General features: G+C 41.0%; 1 protein-coding gene across 3 annotated transcripts in view; it reads left to right on the top strand.

Annotated features, from left to right (window-relative positions):
* The first annotated feature begins 5,956 nt into the window (after positions 1 to 5,956).
* Positions 5,957 to 23,384, top strand: part of ankrd44 (ankyrin repeat domain 44) — a 45,384-nt gene continuing 27,956 nt past the window's right edge. For all 3 annotated transcript variants that reach the window (XM_073473413.1, XM_073473415.1, XM_073473414.1), the window contains exons 1-6: positions 5,957 to 6,445; positions 15,971 to 16,054; positions 19,175 to 19,253; positions 19,709 to 19,779; positions 21,299 to 21,499; positions 22,042 to 22,129. In XM_073473413.1, coding sequence (XP_073329514.1) covers positions 6,419 to 6,445; positions 15,971 to 16,054; positions 19,175 to 19,253; positions 19,709 to 19,779; positions 21,299 to 21,499; positions 22,042 to 22,129 — 550 coding nt within the window. In that variant the 5' untranslated portion in view covers positions 5,957 to 6,418. The remainder of the gene's footprint in view (positions 6,446 to 15,970; positions 16,055 to 19,174; positions 19,254 to 19,708; positions 19,780 to 21,298; positions 21,500 to 22,041; positions 22,130 to 23,384) is intronic.

Below are 23,384 nucleotides of genomic sequence, written 5' to 3' on the forward strand. Positions count from 1 at the left end.
CCAGAAAATAATAATCAGAACAGAAGTAGTAATTGTTAGTTGCAGTTCTGAACATCACAGAACTCATGATGGTTTCTTGACCAGGTTTTGGACTTAAGAAAAGAAGCCTGTGATCAACTTGAATCTTGCTACAACAATCACATGGCAAAGAAGACACACTCCAAACCAACAATTTTAATCATTCAGATGTAGTCAAGCAGTCAGTTCTCTGATCACTCTTGCTGCTATGCCTGCTGCCATGCTCTACTGCTGCCACTGTCTACTACCACTACTTTTTATTCAGTATATATATTTTTAAAACCCCACCTCCACCCTGACACCCCCACAGTTAGTTTACCTTCCCTTATGGGGAACATTATTGTCACTCCCTGTTATGCCGAGCTTGGTGCTCCCTGGTTGGGAGTCATAAGTCAGGATCTAGATGCCAAATATCAACGCTTTACAGCTTACACATTCACATAATGATCCATTCTACATGAGTCAGCTGAATGAAGCTTTATTGTGTCCAAGTACCTTTCAATTTCTTCCTACTACAACCATGACAGTATGTTAGACACAGGGGTAAAAAAACGTAGACATCCTCATCTTGCCTTTAAAGTTGTAAGATTCTAGGTGAATTGTTGGGCTTAATTAGTGACATTTAGGAGGGTTAGGCACCAGGATCACAACACACCTAGTTTCCTTATCATTCTGCAGAGACACAACAACCAGATAAAGCAGCGAGAGCATGGGGGGTTGGCTGTCCTGGTGGCCTTGTTTAGGATGAACTCATTCCTCACATTATATGGGTGAACTAAGTCTGACATAATGGAGGCAGTACAGACTATGAGCTACTATTGCTTCTGTTAGCGTGCAGTCTCCTTTTGAACTTCATGGCCTTGCAAAAAAATTCACATCAACATCCAAAATTTAAACTCTGCTTTCTTGTGCTTTTTAATCTTTAAGTGTGGAAGCATTATGAGTGTTGTGAAAGAGTGAGCTGATGTAATGGGCTGAGAAATGCTCCATGTCTGTCTACTCCATCTGAATGTCCTTGAGTGCCACCCCTCCATTATCGATAATGAATACATTTTGAATTTATTTGCACTAATAAAAAAAAGCAGATACATCAAACCCTTCTACACACGTGTTCACACATGCATGACCGCTCATAGACACACAATGGAAAAAAACCTCCCCCACTCTTCCTCCCTACCGTTCACTTCACCACTGCTGCCGAGCCACGCTCATGTGCTTTGACCCAGATTTCCCTGGCAGACTCTGGGTCTGCTGATCTGAGGAGGAAGGCACTAAGTCGTGTTTTGTGTGTGTGTGTGTGTGTGTGTGTGTGTGTGTGTGTGTGTGTGTGTGTGTGTGTGTGTGTGTGTGTGTGTGTGTGTGTGGCTGTAGCAGAGGGATATTCCTTGAAAACCAGAGTCAGAGTTGTGTAAACATGTGCATTGTATAACCTAGATTCCAAAAAGGTTGGGAGTAAAGCATAAATGAAACCAGAATGCAATCACTTATAAATGAATTGTGTTTACTGACGATGGTTTAACCAAGTATACCTGAGCTCATGTAGTAATATCCTTTATACAACCGTGTTGCACAAAGTGGTGAATGTCGCCCCATCCTTGCTTGTGAACCACAGAGCCTTTTGATGATTCCCCCTGTCATACCCAATCATGATCCTATCACCTCTTACAGATGAACCTCTTTACCCGTGGAATGTTCCAAACAGGTGTTTCAGGAGCATCCCACAACTTTCCCTGACTTTTGTTGCCCAACCTGCTTGAAACTTGTTGCTCCCATCAATTTCAGAATACGAATATATTTAAAATCAATGATGTATATGAGGTGAAACATTAAATAATTGTCTTTGTACTGTTTTCAATGTCAAAAGGGATCAGCATATTATCACATTCTGTTTTAATTATGTTTCAACCCAGCTTTTTTGGACTTTAGCTGTTGTACTAAAGATGCTTGTGGGAGAAGTTTGCCTTCAGAGATTGAGGGGTATTTATCATGTAATTATCATGTGATGCTTGTGGCTCTGTGAGGCTGTACTCATTGTGAATGTCAGCATGCTAACATGCTCACAATGAAAATTCTACAATTTAGCTTATTGGCATGCCACCATGTGTTGCTCAGAACATGAAGGACGGCAGAAGTTGGTCGATGCGCTATTGATTTAGCAGGTATTTGTTAGTAAATCGTACCTTTAACCTGATTTAACCTGGGATCATCAGAGTTACTACAGCTCATCCTGAGGGAAACATGCATGTCTGAGCCACATTTCATGGCAATCTGTCCAGTAGTTGTCGGGACATTTTACTAAAAAGCACAACAAATCTGAACCCCATCGTGGTGCTAATGGAAAAGTCAAGGAATCCCTGGAGTCATTAGGATACATCATCAGAGTGCCATGAATGTCTTTGTGCCAATCAATGTTGTAAATTTTGTTCATAGGATAAGTGGGAGCTACTGGTGGTGCGAGAAGAAGTCATCATCACCAAAGTCAGTAAAATACATCCGCTGTGGGACCATGATCTTGACTAAAGTTAATCCATCCAAATAGTTATTAGGAAATTTCATACTAGACTGATGTGATGGAGGGGTCGATCAACAGAACTGGAAAGTTTTGATGTTGTTATCTTCCAGACATGGAACAATAATGACTCTCTTCAGTTTCCTTCCCTTATAACCTTTGGAATGCGTCTCCATGAACACGGTGAACCATGAAAAATGCATGGTGGTGTCTCTGCTGCTGCTGCTCTGTGTGTGTTTGAGTCAACAGTGGGAGGTAACCTGGCAAGCTACATCTCCCTGGTTTGTTACCTGCCCCCAGGGACAGATGACTGTGATTAGAAATGTTTCCACAGGGAAACATTGCGTACATAAAGGGACATCAGCAGTCATGAAGTAGGATAGTAGATGATGGCAAACTGTAATTTCCAGTCAATGATCATTATCAAAGCAACAAACTTTCAAAGGCTTTCATTTTACCTCTTTTTTCTTAAAGGACTATTCTTATGATTTAGCACATTTTAAACTATTGGCTCAAAATCACATTAAAACATTTTTCAGTCTTTCCATCCATCCATCCATCCATCCATCCATCCATCCTCTTCCACTTATCTGGGGTCGAATCGCAGTGGCAGCAGGCTAAGCATGGTATTCCAGACATCCCTCTCGCTCACAATGTTTTCCATCTCCTCCTGGGGGGTTCCCAGGCCAGATGAGATATATAATGCATCCATCCAGTTCTGTGTCAACCCTGAGGTCTCCTAGGAGGATGTGCACAGAAGCGTCCTCATCAGATGCCCAAACCACCTCAGCTGGCTCCCTTCAGCGTAAAGCAGAAAAGGCTCTACACTGACCTCCCCCCAGATGGCCAAGTTCCTTACCCTATCTCTAAGGCTGAGCGCAGCCACCCTACATTGGACACTGACTGTGGCAGCTTGTATCTTATTCTTTCGGTCACTACCCACAGCTCATGACCATCAGTGTATATTCAGCGTATATTGACTGGCAAATCCAAACCTTTGCCACCGCATCAATCTGTCTGTTCAACTCACGCTCTGTTTTCACGTTGTGAAAAAGAAGATACTTGGACTTCTTCACTTGAGGTAGCAATTCACCCCCAGCCACTTCACAATCGGCTGCTTCAGTGCATGCTGGAGGTTGCGGTATGATGAATACAACAGCACCATGTCATCTGCATAAAGCAGAGATACAATTCTGAGGTTCCAAACCGGAACCTCTCCTCTCCCCATCTGCGCCTTGAAATTGTGCCCATGAATGTCACAAACAGGACTGGAAACAAGGGGAAACCTTTGCCGAGTTCAACACCCACTGAAAACTTGTTTAACTTTGTGCTGAGAATAAGGACACAGCTCTTACTTTAATTCTACAAGATGACATGTAGCAACAACCCGGGTACCAAATACTTCCGCAGTATACCCCACAAGGTCCCTTGGTGGACATGGTTGAAAGTCTTTCTCCAAGTCTAAGAAACACATGTAGACTTAATGGTTCTCCCATGAGCCCCTTAGAAATCCCGGAAGAGTAAAGAGCTGATCCACTGTTCTATGGCCAAGATGGAGTCCGCATTGCTCCTCCTGGATCGAGGCTTAACAATAGGTCTAAGCCTCCTTCCCAACACCCTGGAGTAAACTCTTGTCGGGAGGCTGAGCAGTCTGATCCCCCGATAATTGCAGCACGTCGTCAGGTCCCCCTTTTTGAAAATGTGGACCACCAACCCAGTCTGCCACTCCGCTGGTACTGCCCTCGATGTCCATGTGACACTGAAGAGGTCAGTCAACAAGGTCAGCCTGGCAATTTCTAGAGCCTTCAGCATTGCAGGGTGCCTTGCCACCAAGGAAGTTCTGGACTACTTCACCGACCTCTGCCAGTTATATGTCAAGTATGAATTGTCAAGTTTAACTGTTAAGCCAAAAGAAGACCTAAATGTTCTCAGAATAATGGAAATTTTGAACATTGATAGTTCTGTAACAAGTGGGCAAACTCCGCCAACTGATGTAAACCATGTGATACAGGTAAAAGATCTGGGAGAAGCGGGTAAGTGCACCTTGAGTTTTTTAGTCAACTGTTGTTTCAAAGGCCAAGAACTTCTCATCGTTTTAACCAACATGGAAAGTGCTCAGAAGAAGGGGAAGTTTGAACATCTATTCCTTGACCACTGAGAAAACTTCATCTGCTAACGATATGACATTGTCAAAAAAATTAAAACGTAAATAAGTTTACCTTGACCTCACATTGTTTTGGTCAACAATGTGAATATGCTACTCAAAAAATAACAGACTAAGCCTTTAAGGGGCTAAAACATGCAAACACTGGTATGACCCTATAAATAGACCTAATCCAGTTGCTCCAACTACTCTTTGACTCTTCCAGTACAACAAGCCCTCATGTTTTGGTCAGTCATAGCAAAAATGGTTATCCTGAGACAGTGGAATTAGTTTCTCCTCCTTGCTCGACATGATTTTCATGTAATAACGTAGTAATGACTACTGAGTTCTCATGTAATAATGTAGTAATGACCACTGAGTACTCATGTAATAAAGCAGTAATGACTACTGAGCGGCTGTAGCTCAGTGGGTAGAGCAGGTAACTAGCGATCAGGAGGTTGCTGGTTCGAATCCCGGCTCCCCTGGGCGGAACTGAGCTACATGTCGAAGTATCCTTGAGCAAGATACTGAACCTCAAAATTGCTCCTGATGTGCAGATGGCACCTTAAGTGGCAGCCTCTGCCATCAGAAAGGGATGAGCTGGCTACTCATCCAGGGGTGTACCCTGGCCTTCGCCCATAGAGTAACTGGGAATTGGCTCCAGTAACCCCCGCAACCCCCCGAAAGGGGGATAAGAGGGGGCAACATCCCCGCAACTCTCACGGAAAAAGCGGCAGATACTGAGTACTCATGTAATAATGTAGTAATGACTACCGAGTACTCATGTAATAATGTAATAATGACTACTGAGTACTGGTTGTACGTGAACATGTGTTGTGGCTGGTGCGATCCCTTTACAAGATGGTCTCTATCTGAACATATTAACTGTCTCATGTCTGAGTTGGCAGTTTGTTTTATTTTGTCATACTCTGTCTTCTTGCTCATTTGTTTGTTTGTGTGTGTTATGACAAAAAAAATCCTAAATAAAATATAGGCTATAAAACAGACCTAATCCTCACATAACCTACAGTGCACTAGTCTGTTAGTGTGGTGTGTAACATGATTTTTTAAAGCATGGGCATCAGTTGCACTCCATTACATCTGTGTGCCTATTCATTTTTCATGCACCATGTTTCATTACTGTCGGACGCGCCGTTGGGTCCCTGTGTTTCCAGAGGATGGCAGCAGCGAGGGGGTGCTGCTTGTTGTTGATGCTGAGGAAGCTTCTCCTCCACTTCTGCATCTGAGAGGAGGAGAGACAGGCATCAACTTCCTGTGCGATCTCTGTTCAGCTGAGTTCAGCCTGGCTGCCTCTCCGGGAGGCTCGTAGCTCTGCAGACCGGGGAGGAGGGAGGCTTCTGTGTGTGGTGTATGGCTCTGAGAGACGCCTGGGACCTCCGTGCAGCAGCAGCAGCCATAAATGTGGATTGTTTACCCCGGTGGGTCGAGCCGTTCCTGCTTCCCCGCCTCCCCGCGACTCCGAGCGGCCGCCTCGGCTCAGCAGCGTCCCCGCAGATAGCGTCAGTGGAGCGGGGCTGATGGCCGTGGTGCTCGCCCCGGCCTTCATCATCATCCGCCTGTGCGTCTGCTAGAGCTACAAGAAGCCGCGCTGCTACATCTAGTCGCCTCAAGTCCCGCGGGAAGACCGGAGAAAGGAGGGGAGGAGCGGCGTTTGGGGCTCAGCATCGCACCGTGCATGGTGCTGCGGTGTCGGAGGGAGTGGATGAGCAGCCGGAGCTGACCCAGAGATGGCTGTCCTCAAACTGGCCGACCAGGTACAGCTGCTAGCTGCGGTTAGCTTAGCCTTTAAACAGGCAGCAGGGCATTTAACGCTTCATCCCACTGCCCCCGTTTGTTAGAAGTGTCATTTTAATATCGCGGCTCATCTTTGTGTTGCCTATCTGGGCGTTTTGTGAAACTCAGAGAAAATGACCCATGTCTCTGCTGTAGACTGTGGACACAGCACATTCAATAACTGCTCCAAACTGGACGTTTGCTTTCTGATGTTCGTCTTTGTCGGTAATGGCTAAAATCTTCAGTGTTCCGTTAAAATTAGGACAGCCCACTTCTCAGTTACTTCCTGCTCTGTTTCCTTCCGCAAGCATCCCCAGGGCTGCACACAGCCAATGTCCTCAATCATACAGAAACTAGCTGGAGCTCAGAGCAGATGTGTGTGTCCATCCATGGTGCTGTATTACTGGACACACATTTGTGTTGGGTTTAATGGAACCGACCCCCAAACACAAACCCAAACATCTCTTTCTGATTAGACATTAGACCCAAGGAGACATAGTTAAGAAGTTAGCTAAGCAATCCACCATAAGATGTGTTTGGGAGCTGCTCTGGGGCTCACATGATCCTCCTCAGCAGTGTTTGCACTTTCAATCTCAGCTTTTACAAGAAATGTAACTCCACCAGGTTTACACACTAAAGTGTGCTTACAGGTCTGGCAGAGTATTACTGCATATGTGAAAAAAGTAGCATAAAGCCTTTTGTGGCTCCAGAGGAAGCTGCATGTACTCTGATAAATTGTCTCCAGTGATGTCACTCAGTGACTAAGTTGCATTGTGGGTGATGTAGGCTCCAGATTTTGAAAAGGAAGAAGAAGTCATGGAATAAAAATGGTGATAGCTCTAGTCCTGCTGTGTCAATTTTGATAATTTGTTTTCAGACTGACCATAATGAGTCCAGCAGTGTTATAGAGCGTAATGCTAGACCAGTGACTGCTAAAGGCTTTATGTTACAATGTCAAAAATGTCATAGGCCTTTTGTCGAAGCAACCAGGGCGATGCTAACTTCCGGGTTAGCCTCCACAAATATGCCATTGCTACACCACTCTATATGCACTAACCCAAGACCTGTAAATATGCTTTAATGCTTAAGTGTACAGGAACAATTAGAACATCCACAATTTCATGACAAACGGGGAATGCTCAACTCTGTCGGCTGAGGAGGACTGTGTGATTCAGTCCCTGGACTGCAAGATTGTTTAGTCAAGGTCAAGAATCAACTTTCAAGCTCAAATATCTGAAATGGTTTAGATTTGCTGCCAGGCTGCTGCAACTAACACATCTTTTCTTTATTGTTTAAGTTGTAGATGTATGTTCTATGAATTGACCAATTGCTCAGTCTATAGAATATATTGAAAAAAGAGAAACATCTCTGACCCAAACATGTTTAGTTTACAATAATATAAAACTAAAAAAGGCAGCAGATCCTCAGACTGGAGAAGGTGAAAGAGATTATTTGCTCGACTCTTTGTAGCTGTAATTTGGTGTATAGCTCCATGACTGTTAGGTCGGCAGATGGCAAACCTCCAATACTGTTCCCATCAGCGGTGTACAGTGAAATGATTAGAGCGATAGCCACCCCACAGTTCCCTAAGCTTCAGTCTGAGAGCTGCTTTTCTCTCTGGTCTCACTTCTGCAAACTCACGGACTCGTGTTCAAGTTTCCATCTGTTTTAAAATGATCTCAGTGAATCTGTTAATGAACAAGTGACACCAAGAACACAACAGGAATCTAAAGAGACAGTAGAGTCTGTACCCTGAAATGTAGAATGGTAGAAATCTTTGATCTGTTGCATCTTTGTCAGTCACGTCATATCAGATCCATCGTTAACTTCAAGGGAGGGAAGAACAGTTTTTTTTATGTAACCCAGAACTGTGAGGCTTCCTGTTATTTTCAGACAACATGCTGATGTTGGCTGATAACTGGATGCCTCAGCTCAGCAGACAGCTCAGTGGCTTATGGATTTTTCTCTTCTTTTTTTTTTTTGCTGCCTTTCATCATGTGCTGATCAAGAGAGGGTCACATGCAAATCAGCTAGAGGATCTTTTTAAACCTATGATAGTAACCCTAACCCTGTGTGTATTTTTAGTATGGAATGTAGGGGGTGAGGGTCAAGGTCACTGGTGAAAAGATATGAGGGTCAAAACTGGTTTTGTGTAGCTATGCACAAATTGCTGATGTTTTTTTTTTTGTAACAGGCATTTCCCCCTATGATTTATACTACTGATGTATCTATGCAGGATACTGAAGGTTTTTTTTGGGTAGAAGCATCATATTTCCACTAACAGAATACAAAGGAAGCACAGGAAGTTGTTGACTTTTGACTTTCCGCCACGGCACTGCTGTGCGTATAGAGCGTGTCTCTAGTGGATGTGCGCATGTACGCTTATCAGATTTCCTGTGTTTTTTCTCCTTTACCCTTGTTTTAAACATATGTTTCCTCTATTGTTTCCTGTGTCTGTTGTAGGCAGGTAAAACATTCAGATTATCTTTCTTCTTGCCTTTAAAGTACTTCCAGAGGGAATATTAACATGCAGAATAGAGGATTTTGATTTAGCACTCCGCTGTTAGGAGTGCATCAGAAGCCTGCTGTTGACCCTAAGGGGAAGCAGATGAGGTAGTTAAAGGCCTGTCACCTCAGGCATCGGAGGAAATGAAGACATGGCTGTGGAGCACAGGCTTTCTTTTATGGAGGGAGACACAAAACAGGACGTACTGCATGTGTGTGTGTTACTGTGCTTGAGATATGATGTTTAAGTGTTACAGGTCAGCCTGTGTGTGTGTTTGGAATGAAAACAGATGTAATCTGATGGAGGAATTTAGTGTAGGATAAGAATGAGAGAATAGAAGATAGAGGGGGGAATCTGTATGTTCTTTCAGCTGTACCAGTGGAGTCCTGAATCAACATCACTCATTGTTATTGGTTATTAATGTGGTTTGGGTGACACTGGTTGGGCCTTATGGCTATAGAGAATTTTTTATCAGTGTCCCTGTGTGGAAATATATGTGATGGTGTGTATTGCAACAATTAATTATTGCGATAACCTGCAGAGGTGATGGCAGAGCATGGCTGATATCAGCAAGACCCATGCAGAGAGCTTAAGTCCCGCATTATATCCGGGCCAGCTTCTGTAAGGGTCCAGACACATCAAACCAACGTCAAAGAACTACTGGCAACAGCGCTCAACTATTGCATCGCCTCACAATGCTGTGTCTCAGCCAAAAAGCTGCACATGAACACACCACAAACACTGCAGCAGGCGGCCAACTAGCTCAGTCCTAGTTCGTCAGTCTAGAACTGGGAAACCAGAAGACTCAGAACTGTGGATATACAAACTATTGTTCTGATAAAGCAGTGTTTTTTCACACCACTCTCACTAATGCAGACACTTCTAATTGAGAATATGTCTGATAAAAAGTTACAAATGTCACTGGTGAAGAGGTGGAGGTAAAAAAACAGGAGAAACTGCACTGAATGGGTGAAATCATGAATACTACAGCGACAGGCTCAAAGGGCTTCCGCTTTCTCCTGCTGCTTCCTCTTCTCGTGGACTGATTCGCTGAGCTGAACAGCCAATCAGAGGGATTTCTTTCCGACAAGGGCTGACTAGTGCCAATGGGGCAGGACACATGCAGAAACTCAGGCCACAGATGCTGTCTGGGCCCTAACTCAATGCATTCTCTCATTCAGCATTTCTCTCATCGAGCCTACTGGTGTCACTTTGGCTCTTTAGTTCCTGCTGTGATCTGTTCTCACATGGCACCCATGTAGTTTACAATGGTAAAACTTGCAGTGTGAAACAGTCAGTAGTTGGTAAGTTGAATGGTAACTGGCTAGCTAAATATTAGCTTCATGGGTTTATTGGAGAGTGTGTCCCACACTGACATTTTAATGTTTGAGCTGACTCATATGAAAACCAGAACCTTGCAAAGGGATCCAAAATAAATATTTTATGGCCTTACATGATATAATTCTAACTCAGTGCCACGTACCAATGGAAAAGAGACTGAAGCTAAAGCTAACAGTCTCCAGGTAAAAAGGTTTGCATCCTTAACAGCTGCTGATCAATAGCAGCATTGTTCTTGTTTTGCAAGGTGGCTGGTTAGCCCTAGTATTACAGCACAGTATTAGGGGCTGAGCAGACATAATTAGGATAGAGGGAGATCAGAAATGGGGAAGGGTGACAGGCTTTGCTATTCCAACACCCAATAGGTGTCAATAAAGGATTATCTTGACCTTTTCTGTTTACTGAAATGAGGGTCAGACTTTTTGAGAGACCGGAAAAGTGTCTTTGAACCCTCCTGTATTGAATTTCTATTTTATTTTAGTCTTCTCTTTTTAAAGTTTGTATATAACAAAGCATTAAAAACAGATCTTGTATGCGCACGGGTAATAAAAGTACTGTAAAAACCACATTTGATGGATTGTTGCTAAATGCTAACTCCAAACAAATATTGTCTAATATATCAATATTAGAATTTTATTGTTCGTAAATATTTATCTGTGTCAGAAATCCAGTACTGGTCGGCGTAGAGGTATGTGTCGAGGGAATGTTCTCATTCATGCTCACACTCCATAAATCTCCCTGTCTTTCTTGTGCCAGCACCAGTCTCCCTAAGTCCCCATGGCGATCACAGACACAGCACTGTGACTAGGGACTGTTGCCAGCTGAGTTTTTGTGCGTGTAGACTTGCAAGAATGTGTGTGTGTGTGTGTGTGTGTGTGTGTGTGTGTGAGTGTGTGTGAGTGCATGTGGAGCACTTAGAAAGAAAGCCATAGCTAAAGAGGCCATATGCTGCCAAGTGTTTGCTGCTTCTTTAAAGGCACAGCCCCCCTTTCTTTCTCATTCACTACTCTCTACCCTAAATGTGTTCTTCCTCCCTCCATCTCTGATCACTCTGCTCAAGTAAACACTGATTAAACCTGAATCTCTGCTTAACAGCTGTGAGCTTGAGTGAAAATGTGCTGGCCGTCTAATCATCACGAGAAGGAAGGCAGTAATGAAGGCGGGACAATCACTTCCTCAGCCAAGGAGCACCATCCTCTCACTCCTTTCATTTTCTGTCACCCACGTAATTCCTGTTTGGCCATGTGCTTTCGCTTTGTTAGGTGGCATGAAATTATTGCTTGCTATGATAATAGGTGGAAGTTTCACAGTAGAGAGTGACAGATGTGTCTAAACCAGTCGCTCTGCTCCCTCCTGTTCAACCAGTTTGAGTTCGACATCCTGGGGAAAGTTTTAGTCTTTTTTTTAAGTCTTGGTGTTAATCTTAAACACTTTTGTATCAAGTGGAATATGTTTAGGACAGAACTGTCAAGTACCTGAAGCTAGCTTTTAATATCCAGTCAGATTCACAGTTTCTCTATTTATTTTGTGATAAGATGATTCCTAATATTTTTTCCTTTTTCTTTTTTTCTGTGTTTTATCAAGGAATAGAACAAAACTAGGGGAAATAAATGTATTTTCTTACTTTCAGAGGGTTGAAAAGATTTGTGGCACTGTCATGTCTCTTTGTTAAAGGATAATATAAAGTCGGGTGAAGTTTTGTAGTCTGCAAAACATTTTGGCAGCTTCACATCAAATCAGTGTTGCAGAGTTCTCCTAAACAACTGAAGTAGACGCGGGACTCTTTTAAAGTAGACCCTTTACGTCCCCAGCTTCTTCAATTGTTTAGGGGAATGCTGCAATGCTGTATTGCTATGAAGCTCCAGAAATATTTTGTGGACTACAAAACTATGCCTGACTTTCCATTGGTGGTGAGAATATAATGTCTGAATTTTAAATTTTTGGGCGTACATGTCCTTTAAGTTTGCAGGGAGAAGGTTCGCCTAGCTTAGCATAAAGACAGAAGCAGGGGGAAACTGCTCTCCCTGAAGGTCAAACATATGGCTAAAGCTCACTCATTTGCACATTCTACTAAGAATGAAAGGTGACAGTTTGTGGATTTGGAGGGTGTTGTGTGCCGTCTCTGGGTCTTGATTAGGCTAACAACAGTTTATCTGTCTGCCGAGTACGTCTCACTGTGACACTCTAGAAAGTCACTGCTGTTTGCTGAGAAATAGTCACAGCACCTAATGGAACATTAGGTTATTTCCACATTACCGTTTGTGCATGGACTAAACAACCAACATACAGCATGTTGATTAGTGAACTTTAGAGGTTTTGGTAGGTGTATTTTTGAACTTTGAACAAAGCAAGGCTAGCTGTTTACCCCTGCTCCCATTGTTGCTGAGCTAAGCTAATCACCTCCTGCTCCATAGTTGGCAAGTAAACATCAGTGGGTATCAATCAGCTCCTCTAACTCTCTGAAAAAAACAACAACAATGAAACATAGTTCCCAAAAACTATTCTGTAAAGAAAAGTTTTTGTATGGCAATTTTGTCTTGAAGAAGTAGTTTTTTTAGGAAATACACTTTTTTTCTTTATTGCTGAGACTAACAGGAGAAGATTGATACCACTCTGTGTGGGACAGATAAAACTGGAGCCAGCAAATGGTTAGGTTAGCTTAGCATAAAGACTGGAAACAAAGGCTTGCCTGGCTTTGAAATGGTAATAATAATAATAATAATAATAATAATAATAATAATAATAATAATAATAAAACCCATCTCCCAGCACCTCCAAAGCTCACTAATTATGTTATTATTAAATATGTTATAGCTCTTGTTTGTGTAAAATTGCAAAAACTACAGTGTGACTTTTAATAGCAGATCATAATTTACATCAACAAAGTTCTTCTTCAGCTTCAAATTTAATCAACTCTTCATCATTTTCAGTCAAATAAAAAAAAAAAAAAATCTTGAAGAACCGGTTCACACTATTGGAAGGATTTTTTTAATAGTATAATTTGGTATCGTAAAGCTCAGCTACCAGTATCTAAAGATTTCAATGACACCTGCCTGCCCTTATGGTTACTGAGGAGTAAGATGATGATGTGGCATTACACCAGAATCACATTTAAGAAAAAAAGTTCAGATGAGGAAGTGGTGTCATTCTGTGCATACACGTGTACTCTTTTTTTTTTTTTTTTTAAAGCAGAAGTGAAACGCTCCTCTGTGGTTCCTCTCTCTTGTTTCTGAGAAAGAGAGACTGTGCAACAGGAAGTGAGGCTGGAGGTGTCAGAAACACACAGGAAGTGAAGTGAGGCCAGACTTAGTTACATCTTTGACATTGACTTTCAGCGTTAGATGTTTAAATAATCAATATAGCAGATTAGACTGGTTTTAGTTGGTGGAAAAGGACTGAGCCAGCCACTCACAGCCACATAACAACCGATGTGAACTTTTCATAACAGCTCACCATTTTTCACCATGTTGCTATTTTTTTAATTGAAGGTATTTTATTCCTTTTTGCTAGAGCTGGGCAATAATTCTATGTTATTTTTTATGATCAGATTCATATTGACTCATGTACATTATTGTTACGAGATAATGCAGGGTATATTTTTAAATCAATCTTCACTTACAGCTACATTACCTCACAAAAGTGGGGTAATGCAGCTGTATAGTGGATATACTTTACAACCACATAGTAAAGTGAGCGATGGGGATAATATTCTCATCATGATATGCAATATTAGATTGAAAATATTGAAAATCATGTATATCAATATGTTTCTATCCACTGTTTTTATATTAAAGCAGTCATTTTTTGTGAATTCTGACGGCCCTGTGGAGAGCTTTGTTTTTGTGCTGTACAGTACCACCAGATGACAGCAGCTTCTCTCCTCAGGCTGTTAGACTTCTCAATTAAACCTCAGCACTCCACCATAAATAATCATTTTAATTTTATGACGTATCCCATCCATATAAGTTGGAATCCGACATAATATCAGGCATTAGGAGTAATTATAATAATGACTACATAGAAATAGCTAGTCTTGTTTCTGATGGTCTTGTTTGCATATGTACTGTAGGTCATATAGAGGCATAACAATTTTAACATAGAGACTTTCATTACCAGTTAAAGCTACTTGTAGTATGTGTAATTATAATGATTTAAAATAAGTTTTACATTCTAATCACAATTTGTCAAAACAAGATGGAGATGAAACAGTAAAGCGACAGGTTGATTAGTAGCTTTAATGCTTTTTTCTCTTTGCTGTGGAAAGTTTTACTGATTTTCTGAGGACAGTTGTGTAATGTCGTTCTTCACCATTCATCTACAATACAAGCAGACAAGCTAGAAAGGCAAGCACAAACTAGCCTGCTCACACCTTTCAGCTGTCTGACCCTCGCCTTGCAGGTCATAGCGGTCAGTCCACTGTCTCTCCGGTACTGTACTCTACATTTCAGAGCTTTTTTAGAGCTAAACAATGAGCTGACATTTTCTGGAAAGCCGAGGGGAGGTGCAGATTCATCTGATAATTCTCTGTAGGTTCATCATTACTAGTTTTCTCTTTCATATTGTCACATTGTTTTCACATTGTCTATTACTGATAATAGACAATTAAAGATCGTCAGCTGTAAAGTCCTCATGATGTTGTCGACTTCCTTCATGTTAACTGCAGCCATTTTCTCCAAACCAACGTCGACATCTGTTCCTCTAAAACCTATAGTGCTGCAGTGCAGATTGTCACTGATAGCTGCTCTGTGTGTGTGTGTACATTTGTTTGTCAAGGGCCTCTATTTACCTAATATCTGATCTGGGAAAGAAAATAAGGGTTTCAGAGACATGACCTCCATGCACCGCCCTTCATTTAAGTTGTGTTCTCTGCACAGACATTTTATTTTAGGATCTCTATCTACAGCAACAGTTTCTCTGTATACCAGAAAATATTTGGTCCTGTATAGGGATGCAACTAATAATTATTTTCAGCGTTAATAAATCTGTTAATTTATTTGTCGATTAATCGATTATTTGATTGCTCAGTCTGAAAATGTCAATGTCAGCACAAAGCTGATGATACTCAGTTTTCTGTCATGAAGGAGGAAAGAAAACAGAATCTAGTCACATTTAAGAAGCAGGAGTCAAAGAATTTTTAACTTAGAAAAAAAAAGATTTAAAAATGACTCAAGCTGACTAATTGATTATCAAAATAGTTGCTGTTTAATTTAATAGTTTACAACTGATCAATAAATCAATTATTCTTTGCAGCACTAGTCCTGTCTACATGTAAGACGTGAGTTTTAAAAAGTCTTGTTGGTAATTAAGAACAGTTTTGTATACAGTGTATAGTAGGCTACAGTCTCATAGTAGCCCTACTTTGCTCCAGCCTTTGTAAACAAAGCAGCCTAAAGTCAAACATCTGCTCTCACGCACACACACACACACACACACACACACACACACACACACACACACACACACAGCCATATACCGTGGGAAGGATCATGCCAGGAAATATTCCCCCCTAACAAGTCATTTCGTCACGTCGCCTCACTTCGAGATATTCATTGACTGTTTAAATTGATCACGTGCACTGCATGTCTTACATGTTGCCTCTGGTCATGTGTCGAATGTCTCTCCACTGACTGTTCTTCTGTCTTCTCTCTCCTCCTCTCCACAGCCTCCTCTCATCCAGGCGATCTTCAGCGGAGACCCTGAAGAGATCCGTATGCTCATATACAAGTCTGAAGACATCAACGCTCTGGTGAGGACACACACACACACACACACACACACACACACACACACACACACACACACACACACACACACAGTGTCTCCAAGAAGATAAAGGTGTCAGATAGACACGTTTGTTTTTACTTCATGTTGCACATACACACAATGTATATGCAGTTATTTAGGCTATAAAGAGATACATAAACACGTATACACTCGTATACACAGTTTAGAATCACCATCAACAAGATGGTGATGATAATTCGGTCGGCATCTTAACACATCAGGTAAACACTGTCCATCAGCTTTGACTGTGTTTGAGCATCAAGCATCAATGATGTAAACACAGAGTCCACCTCTGAACACGGTCCGCTCATCGAGTGCAACAGTGATCCGGAATGTTGTGGTGGAGACAGGTCTCTGTAAAGATGTGGGCACAACAGTCACTGATTTACCACATCAGTCATTTCCTTGTCCTGCGACCAGACATTAGACATTGGTCAGGTTAGATGGTCAAAGATGCTGTGGGCAATCATCTAAAAGTCTGCTGCTCTTAATCCAAAGACTGCATTTTCCAGCTGATTCAAAAACTGATTCACTCCTGTATGAAAGTACATTATATTACATATATTTTTGGCCCCATTTGTCTTTTTGCTCACTCGCACAATACAAACAAAACGAGTAACTTTTAAAAAAAAAAAAAAAAAATCTCATAATTACAATATGCGTAATTTCTACAGCAGCTATGGGTTATATCTCATAATTTCCCGATCAGCATCTCCTAACTAGACATGTTATCTTGTAAATATGTAACGTTAACTCAGTGTCCTGATACCAAAGTTTGGAGAATGACATTTAGATGACTTGGGATTTTGCCAATAGCTGGTGCCACAGCAGCTTATATTTATACCACCTGTATGTCCATTACAAATGTACATGTCTGATACACAGGATTCAGATATTCTCTTACACTCAGAATCATTATCTAAAGCAATGCAAATCCAGATCCATCTCTACTAAAACATCTGCTTTTAGGAAAATAAAATCCCAGTTCAGTGGCAATCGTCTTTTCCCCTCCTTTCTCTTCAGCCCCAACTTCCTGTTGTAGCCAGCACCCAAGGGTGAAGGGAGGAGGGCCACAGGTCAAGAGTCAGTAAAACCACAGTTCAGAGCATGTGTTTATTCACATCAGGTCATATGGGCGTAGATGCAGAACACATGTTTGTACCAGAGCAGCACAGGATGTAGGCTCGCCTGCTGTCCTGTTCTCCTCTCTGCTGTATTTAGTCTCTTGTGTCTGGTGATGGCGGCCTGTTAAAGGGCTCCCACGTCACTGTCATTGTCCACGTTAGAAGTGTTTTTGTTGGAGAGGCTGCGTTTGGCCCTGTCACATGGACATGTTGGGTGGTCATCTGGATCGGGATGCGCTGTGTGTGTGAGATGCCTGAGAAGAACAATGGATGTGTTGACACTGATCGCCCTGACACTGATCCTCAGCTCATCATCTGTGAACTGATCTCACTGCCTCTTCTGTTCAGTCAGAGGAGGCGATGTCAAATTCCAGCCTGCACTATATATGGGTCATTAAATGCCAACTCACACAGAATTTTAGAACTTTTCCCTGTTCATGTCATGGTTTGGTTTAAACTCCTATTAAATTAATTGGACCTCACAAAATCCTACTCTCCTGTACTCTCCAAATACTTTTTTAGTTTTGGGTTTTTGAAGTGTGGTCCTCAGAGCTAAATTTTATTTCTGTGATGTATCTTTGTATTGTAAACCTCACCAGTCACTTATTTTTCACTGGGTCGGGTTTAGATTTGTGCTGAACAAGACGTTTCATTTAAACAGTTGTTGCAGAATCTTTAAAGTAATCAAATTAATAACAATAAATCATTTTTTACCCTAAGAAACAATCTGTCATTTTCAAATTAATATCTGCACTAGTTTCCATTTTCTTGCATCCAAATTTTGATTCTGTGTATTATTAATATAGTTCTATGACATCTAGAAGAAGGCTCAATAGGTATCACACAACAAAATAAAACCTCAAAGTCAACACAGTACAGATGTACAGTACATGTATCTACCTATTTAATAAAACCACTGAATGTAATATAACAGCTTCTGGAAAGTATGAACAATTTGCTATTTTCAAAAAAATGTTAAATGATGGAGCAATATAACATCCTTGCCATTTTTTATGCAATTAATATGAGCACTTATAGTAGCGTGGTTTCTGGGTAATAAAAAAATAATCCTTTTTTGGAAAAATATAGTCATTATGTCTGAAAAATGTTCAGCTCTAAATCTGTTTAGTGCGATCTGAGGCACTCTATTTTTTATGCAGGTCGAAATCACTTTTACATGTGATAGAACTACATTAACTGTCCATAGAATCCACATTTGGTTGCAATAAAGTGAAAACTAATGGAGATTTCAATTTTTGAAAAAGACAGATTCTTCGCTGAGTAAAAAAATGATTCATTGTTATTAATTTGATTACTGTCAAATATTCAGCAAAAACTATTTCAATAAATACATGTTGAGAATCATCCTTAGGGTCTCTTGGATGTTCAGGAAGTTCAACCCGATAAAGAGAAAAATAAGCAGTTGGTGAGGTTTAGAATACACATACAAAGAATCACAAAGATGCTGAAATTTATCTCTGAGGGGCAAACTTAAAAAAAATCTTCTCTAAACAAGTATTTGCAGTATAGCTATAGGATTTTGAAGGGGCCCATGAATTTAATAGATGTTTTGATATGATCCTTTTGAAGAAAATCCATGACATGAACTGTGAGGACCAATAAAATGACCCATCAGTGAAAGGGCTCGTGGACCAGTGCTTTGTATACATTCAGCTGACTCTAGTGCTGCATATCAAAGGACAGTAAGTTACTGAAAGCTGATACTGAATACTTGATCAGTTTTTGTGTTATTAACTGATGTGATCGTATTTCATGTGTGGCTGATTTTAGGCTCAAGTAATAAAAAATATACTCCAGCTCTGATTTGGGAAAATGAGGAAATCTAAATCTTTGGTGTTGAAATCATAACTGGGGTATTATATTGTCACTGGGATGAAACCCTGCCGTACCTCACCAATATTACAAGCAAGTACTAACTCACTGACTTCCTCCCTCAGGATGCAGAGAAGCGCACCCCGCTGCATGCAGCAGCCTTCCTGGGCGATGCTGAAATCACAGAGCTCCTCATCCTCTCTGGTAAAATTGTTGCTCTCATTTCTGTGTTTTCATCTCCTTCCATCTTGTATCAGCTGTTCTTGCTTCTGAAAACCTTTCTTATAAAGCCTACAGTGCATCTGCAGCAACAATCATTTTATTTATGACATTAAATTGCCTAAATTCAAGGTCTTGATGATTTCTTATATAGTTTTTTAGTTACTGGATAAGGCTGGAGTTTCACCTTTAAATATAATATTACAAATTGAAATGTTTCAACCCTTGGAGCACTTTTCTTGATAATTTTTAGTCTATATGCCATTAAAAGTTTTTTTTATAGGACTGAAATGTTAGTTCACTGAACTTGCAGCCTGTGTATCCCACCAAATGTTATTTTGATGCAGCTCTGGAGCTCAAGTTTGGCTGGTCAAGTTGACACCTCATCAGTGCCCTGCTTACCCCTCCTCTTTCTACTCTGTGTTCCTTGTTCTCTGCAGGGGCGCGGGTCAATGCCAAAGATAACATGTGGCTCACCCCTCTCCATCGCGCCGTGGCATCTCGGAGCGAGGTGAGCACACACACACACACACACACACACACACACACACACACACACACACACACACACACACACACACACACACACACACACACACACACACACACACACACACACACACACACCTACTGAGTTCCAATCCTTTCTTCTCTCTAAAACAACAACAACTCAAGCAGCGCAGCGATGAATCCTCACAATGACACAGGTGTCACAGTTAAACCACACCTTGTGTATTAACCTGACAACAGACAAACACGCACACTCATCAGTTTTTAGCCCCTTCGCAGCACACTTGCATACTTCTCAAGCTTTGTGAATCTGGGTCAAAGCACGTCATCAGCCACAGCACTCTCAGTGCCCAAACAGGTAGTTCAACATGGCTGGAATAGCAGGAGGATGAGTATTAGTGGTGTGACTAAGGCTTTATATACATCCAGACGCTTTTATGAGTGTGTTTGTTTGTTTGCATTGTAGGATTATAATAAAAAATAGGGGTCGACCCATGTGGCTTTTTCAGGACCGATACTGATACAGATTATTAGAAATCAAGGAGACTGAACACCGATATTTTGGTCCAGTATGCATTTGCAGTAAAATTGAAACTCTTTGTGTCTTTGAAAGAAGCTGCTCTGTAGTCTGGTGGTACGGCAGCAGGTACATCTGTATATTTAGCCAGATGGCAGCAGGGTGAACAGACTGTGGCTGGGTGGGTGTTGTCTTTTAGTATCTTTGGGCTCTGTGCAGACATCTAACTTCAACATTATCACTGATGCTCTGTAGATGGTACCAGTGATGTTCTGGGAGCAGTTTTAATCACCCGCTGTAGAGCCTTCTATGGCTTCCAGCAATGTACATTCATGCTATGGATAAAACAGTTTTCACTTCATTGAGAGACATTTTTAAGGGAACAACTAGTACATACATTTAGAATTTGGACACAAAAATAAAAGGTTGAAAAGTATATTTCACATGGTAGTGATTTACAGCTGGTTGCTTTCTTATTAACATGGAAACATAGTGATAATAGTAGTAATCCAAGTTGGTATTTTATGGTATAGTACGACAGCTTTCTTTCTTTTCTATGTTGTATCAGAGTTGATACAGACATACTAGAACAGTGTTACTATACTTGAGAAAATCTTTCTCTCATTGTATCTGCCTCACTAAACACTGTTGATTTAAGGTTCTCTAAACAAACAATTCAATATTCTTACTCAAAAATCAATCACACTATCTTGGCAAAAAATTATTCTTCAAGCAAAATATTCTGTTGTTGTTTGTTTGTTTTGGTTCTTTGTGTCTGTTGTGTTGGACCGCATTATATTGAAAGGTGTGTCAAATTTCCAATCTTTCACAGCTCAACATTTACCGTTCTGGTATTCGCTTTTGTTAATTTAATGTGAAATAGACAAAAAAAATTACACAACCGTCGTAATATGTTGTTTATAAAGGAAAAATAATTCTGTACATCAGTGAGTGATTTATCTGTTTATCCATTAAACACACTCTCTTTGATGTTGTTCATCAGGAGGCCGTGCGAGTTTTGATCCGCCATTCAGCTGATGTGAACGCACGGGACAAGAACTGGCAGACACCGCTGCATGTGGCTGCAGCCAATAACGCACTGCGATGTGCTGAGGTCATCATCCCGCTGCTGAGTAGTGTCAATGTGTCGGACCGAGGCGGACGCACCGCCCTGCATCACGCAGCCCTCAACGGCCACACTGAGGTACTGCAGAGACTAACTGACATCAGATGTGTTTGGTCAGTAAAATGATATGATTTGCATGTTTTCTGCAGCACTGTCCACTTGCTGTAGTTCACCAATAAACAGGCTGTGATGTAACCGTCCTTTTTGCTATTTCAGTTGAATAGCTTGGTTAAGGAAACAAGTGAACAAGGGCAGCTCCATCACTGGAGTTATTAAGTGGGCTGTTCATTTTGAAACACTCTTTGTTTCAGATAGAATCATTCACAAATATGTTGAATCTAAAATTAACAATGAGAGGCGGCAGATTTCTGAGGCTGAACTGAATGGACTCTATTTCTGCCCAGCGCTGTCTCTCCTGAGTGTTTATGCAACAACTGAGCCAAGTGATGAGATGTATTTACAATGCTGTTATATAAAGACCATCACCCACACACACACACACACACACTGACACAAACATTCATGCTCACACATAATGTGCCTCCTGCACACACATATAAACATATAAACACAAATTTATAGCTCTTATTCTTTCCCCTCCATGTGTTTTTCTCTGTCAGATGGTAAACCTCCTCCTCACTAAAGGAGCCAACATCAACGCCTTCGATAAGAAGGATGGCCGAGCGCTGCACTGGGCAGCTTTCATGGGTAAGAGACAAAGAAAAGATGGAGTTTGTGAAGACTTAACACACATTATGCCTACATTACCTGGAAGCAGATCACAGTAGATGTTCGTAGAAAATGACTCATTGGCTCATTCTGAACTACCTAATAGTAAAGGACCATTTCATTTTAGATTGAGCAGTGTGAGTTTTTTTTTTTTATTTCACGCAGTGCAACAAGATACAACATTAACACAATGGGTGAATTCAGAATCGAGTAAAGTAGAATAGAGTTACATGCGGAGTAAAAGGTACATTAAAGCACAACAGAAGCTACATTAATAGAGAGATAACCAGGTACTCAATGTTTAGGACTGAATCATGAAAAGACAGATTTAAAGCGCTGTGTGCTGAGATAGTAGGCTCAGTTCAAAAAGCGGCCTTACTGATGGAGATATTTTATGGCAACAGGGACAAACAGGTTTCTGTGGGTGTTTGTCTCTGCACAAGGGACTCAGTACCTTTGCCCTGAGGGCAGCAGTTGAAAGTGCTGACTCAAAGGATGGTTGCCAAAGTTAACATGGCAGAATGGAAAAAATGCATTGAGTGCACACAACCAGTGTAGCAAACAAAGACTTCGTAAAACTTGTGTGATAAAGTGTTTTTGTATTTACACAAGTAAAAATGTCCTGAGGCAGAATTTTTTACAGTTCAACAATAAGATTTACTAGCAAAGATAACAGTAAAGTGTAACCTGATAACATTACTTAATTGAAATAATAACTTTAACCAAACAAATTACACAGATTTCACCTTAAGAACAGATCACTGTTCAAAATGTGTAAATTGCAGTTTTGTTTTGCACAAGCACCAGCTAGAGCTGAAACACACTGATTTTTTCCTTTTTATAATTGTTTAGGTCATTTATCATTTATCACACAAAACTGTCAGTCATCTGCTGGTTCCACCTTGTCAGATGTGAGGATTTGCTGCTTCTCTCTGTTGTATGTCACTGTAAATAAAACTATGTGGGATTTTGGACAAAACAACTGAACCTAGAGATGTCACCATGGACATCACAATGAATATCGTACCTGTTTTTTGAAGTTATATAAAGTGAATAATCTATTAATATGGAAAACATGTAAAAGATGAATAGGTCTGCACAACCAAAATAGTGTCAAAATTGCAATATGACCAAGTGCAATTTCCAAATTGCAGGAACTGCAGTTCATTATTAAAGGTAAAATGTGTCACAGCATACCGTTATAATGAAGCATTGTGCAACAGAGATGCCCTGG

The sequence above is a fragment of the Pagrus major genome, chromosome 9 (genome assembly GCF_040436345.1).
Source record: "Pagrus major chromosome 9, Pma_NU_1.0".
NCBI classification, from domain to species: Eukaryota; Metazoa; Chordata; class Actinopteri; order Spariformes; family Sparidae; genus Pagrus; species Pagrus major.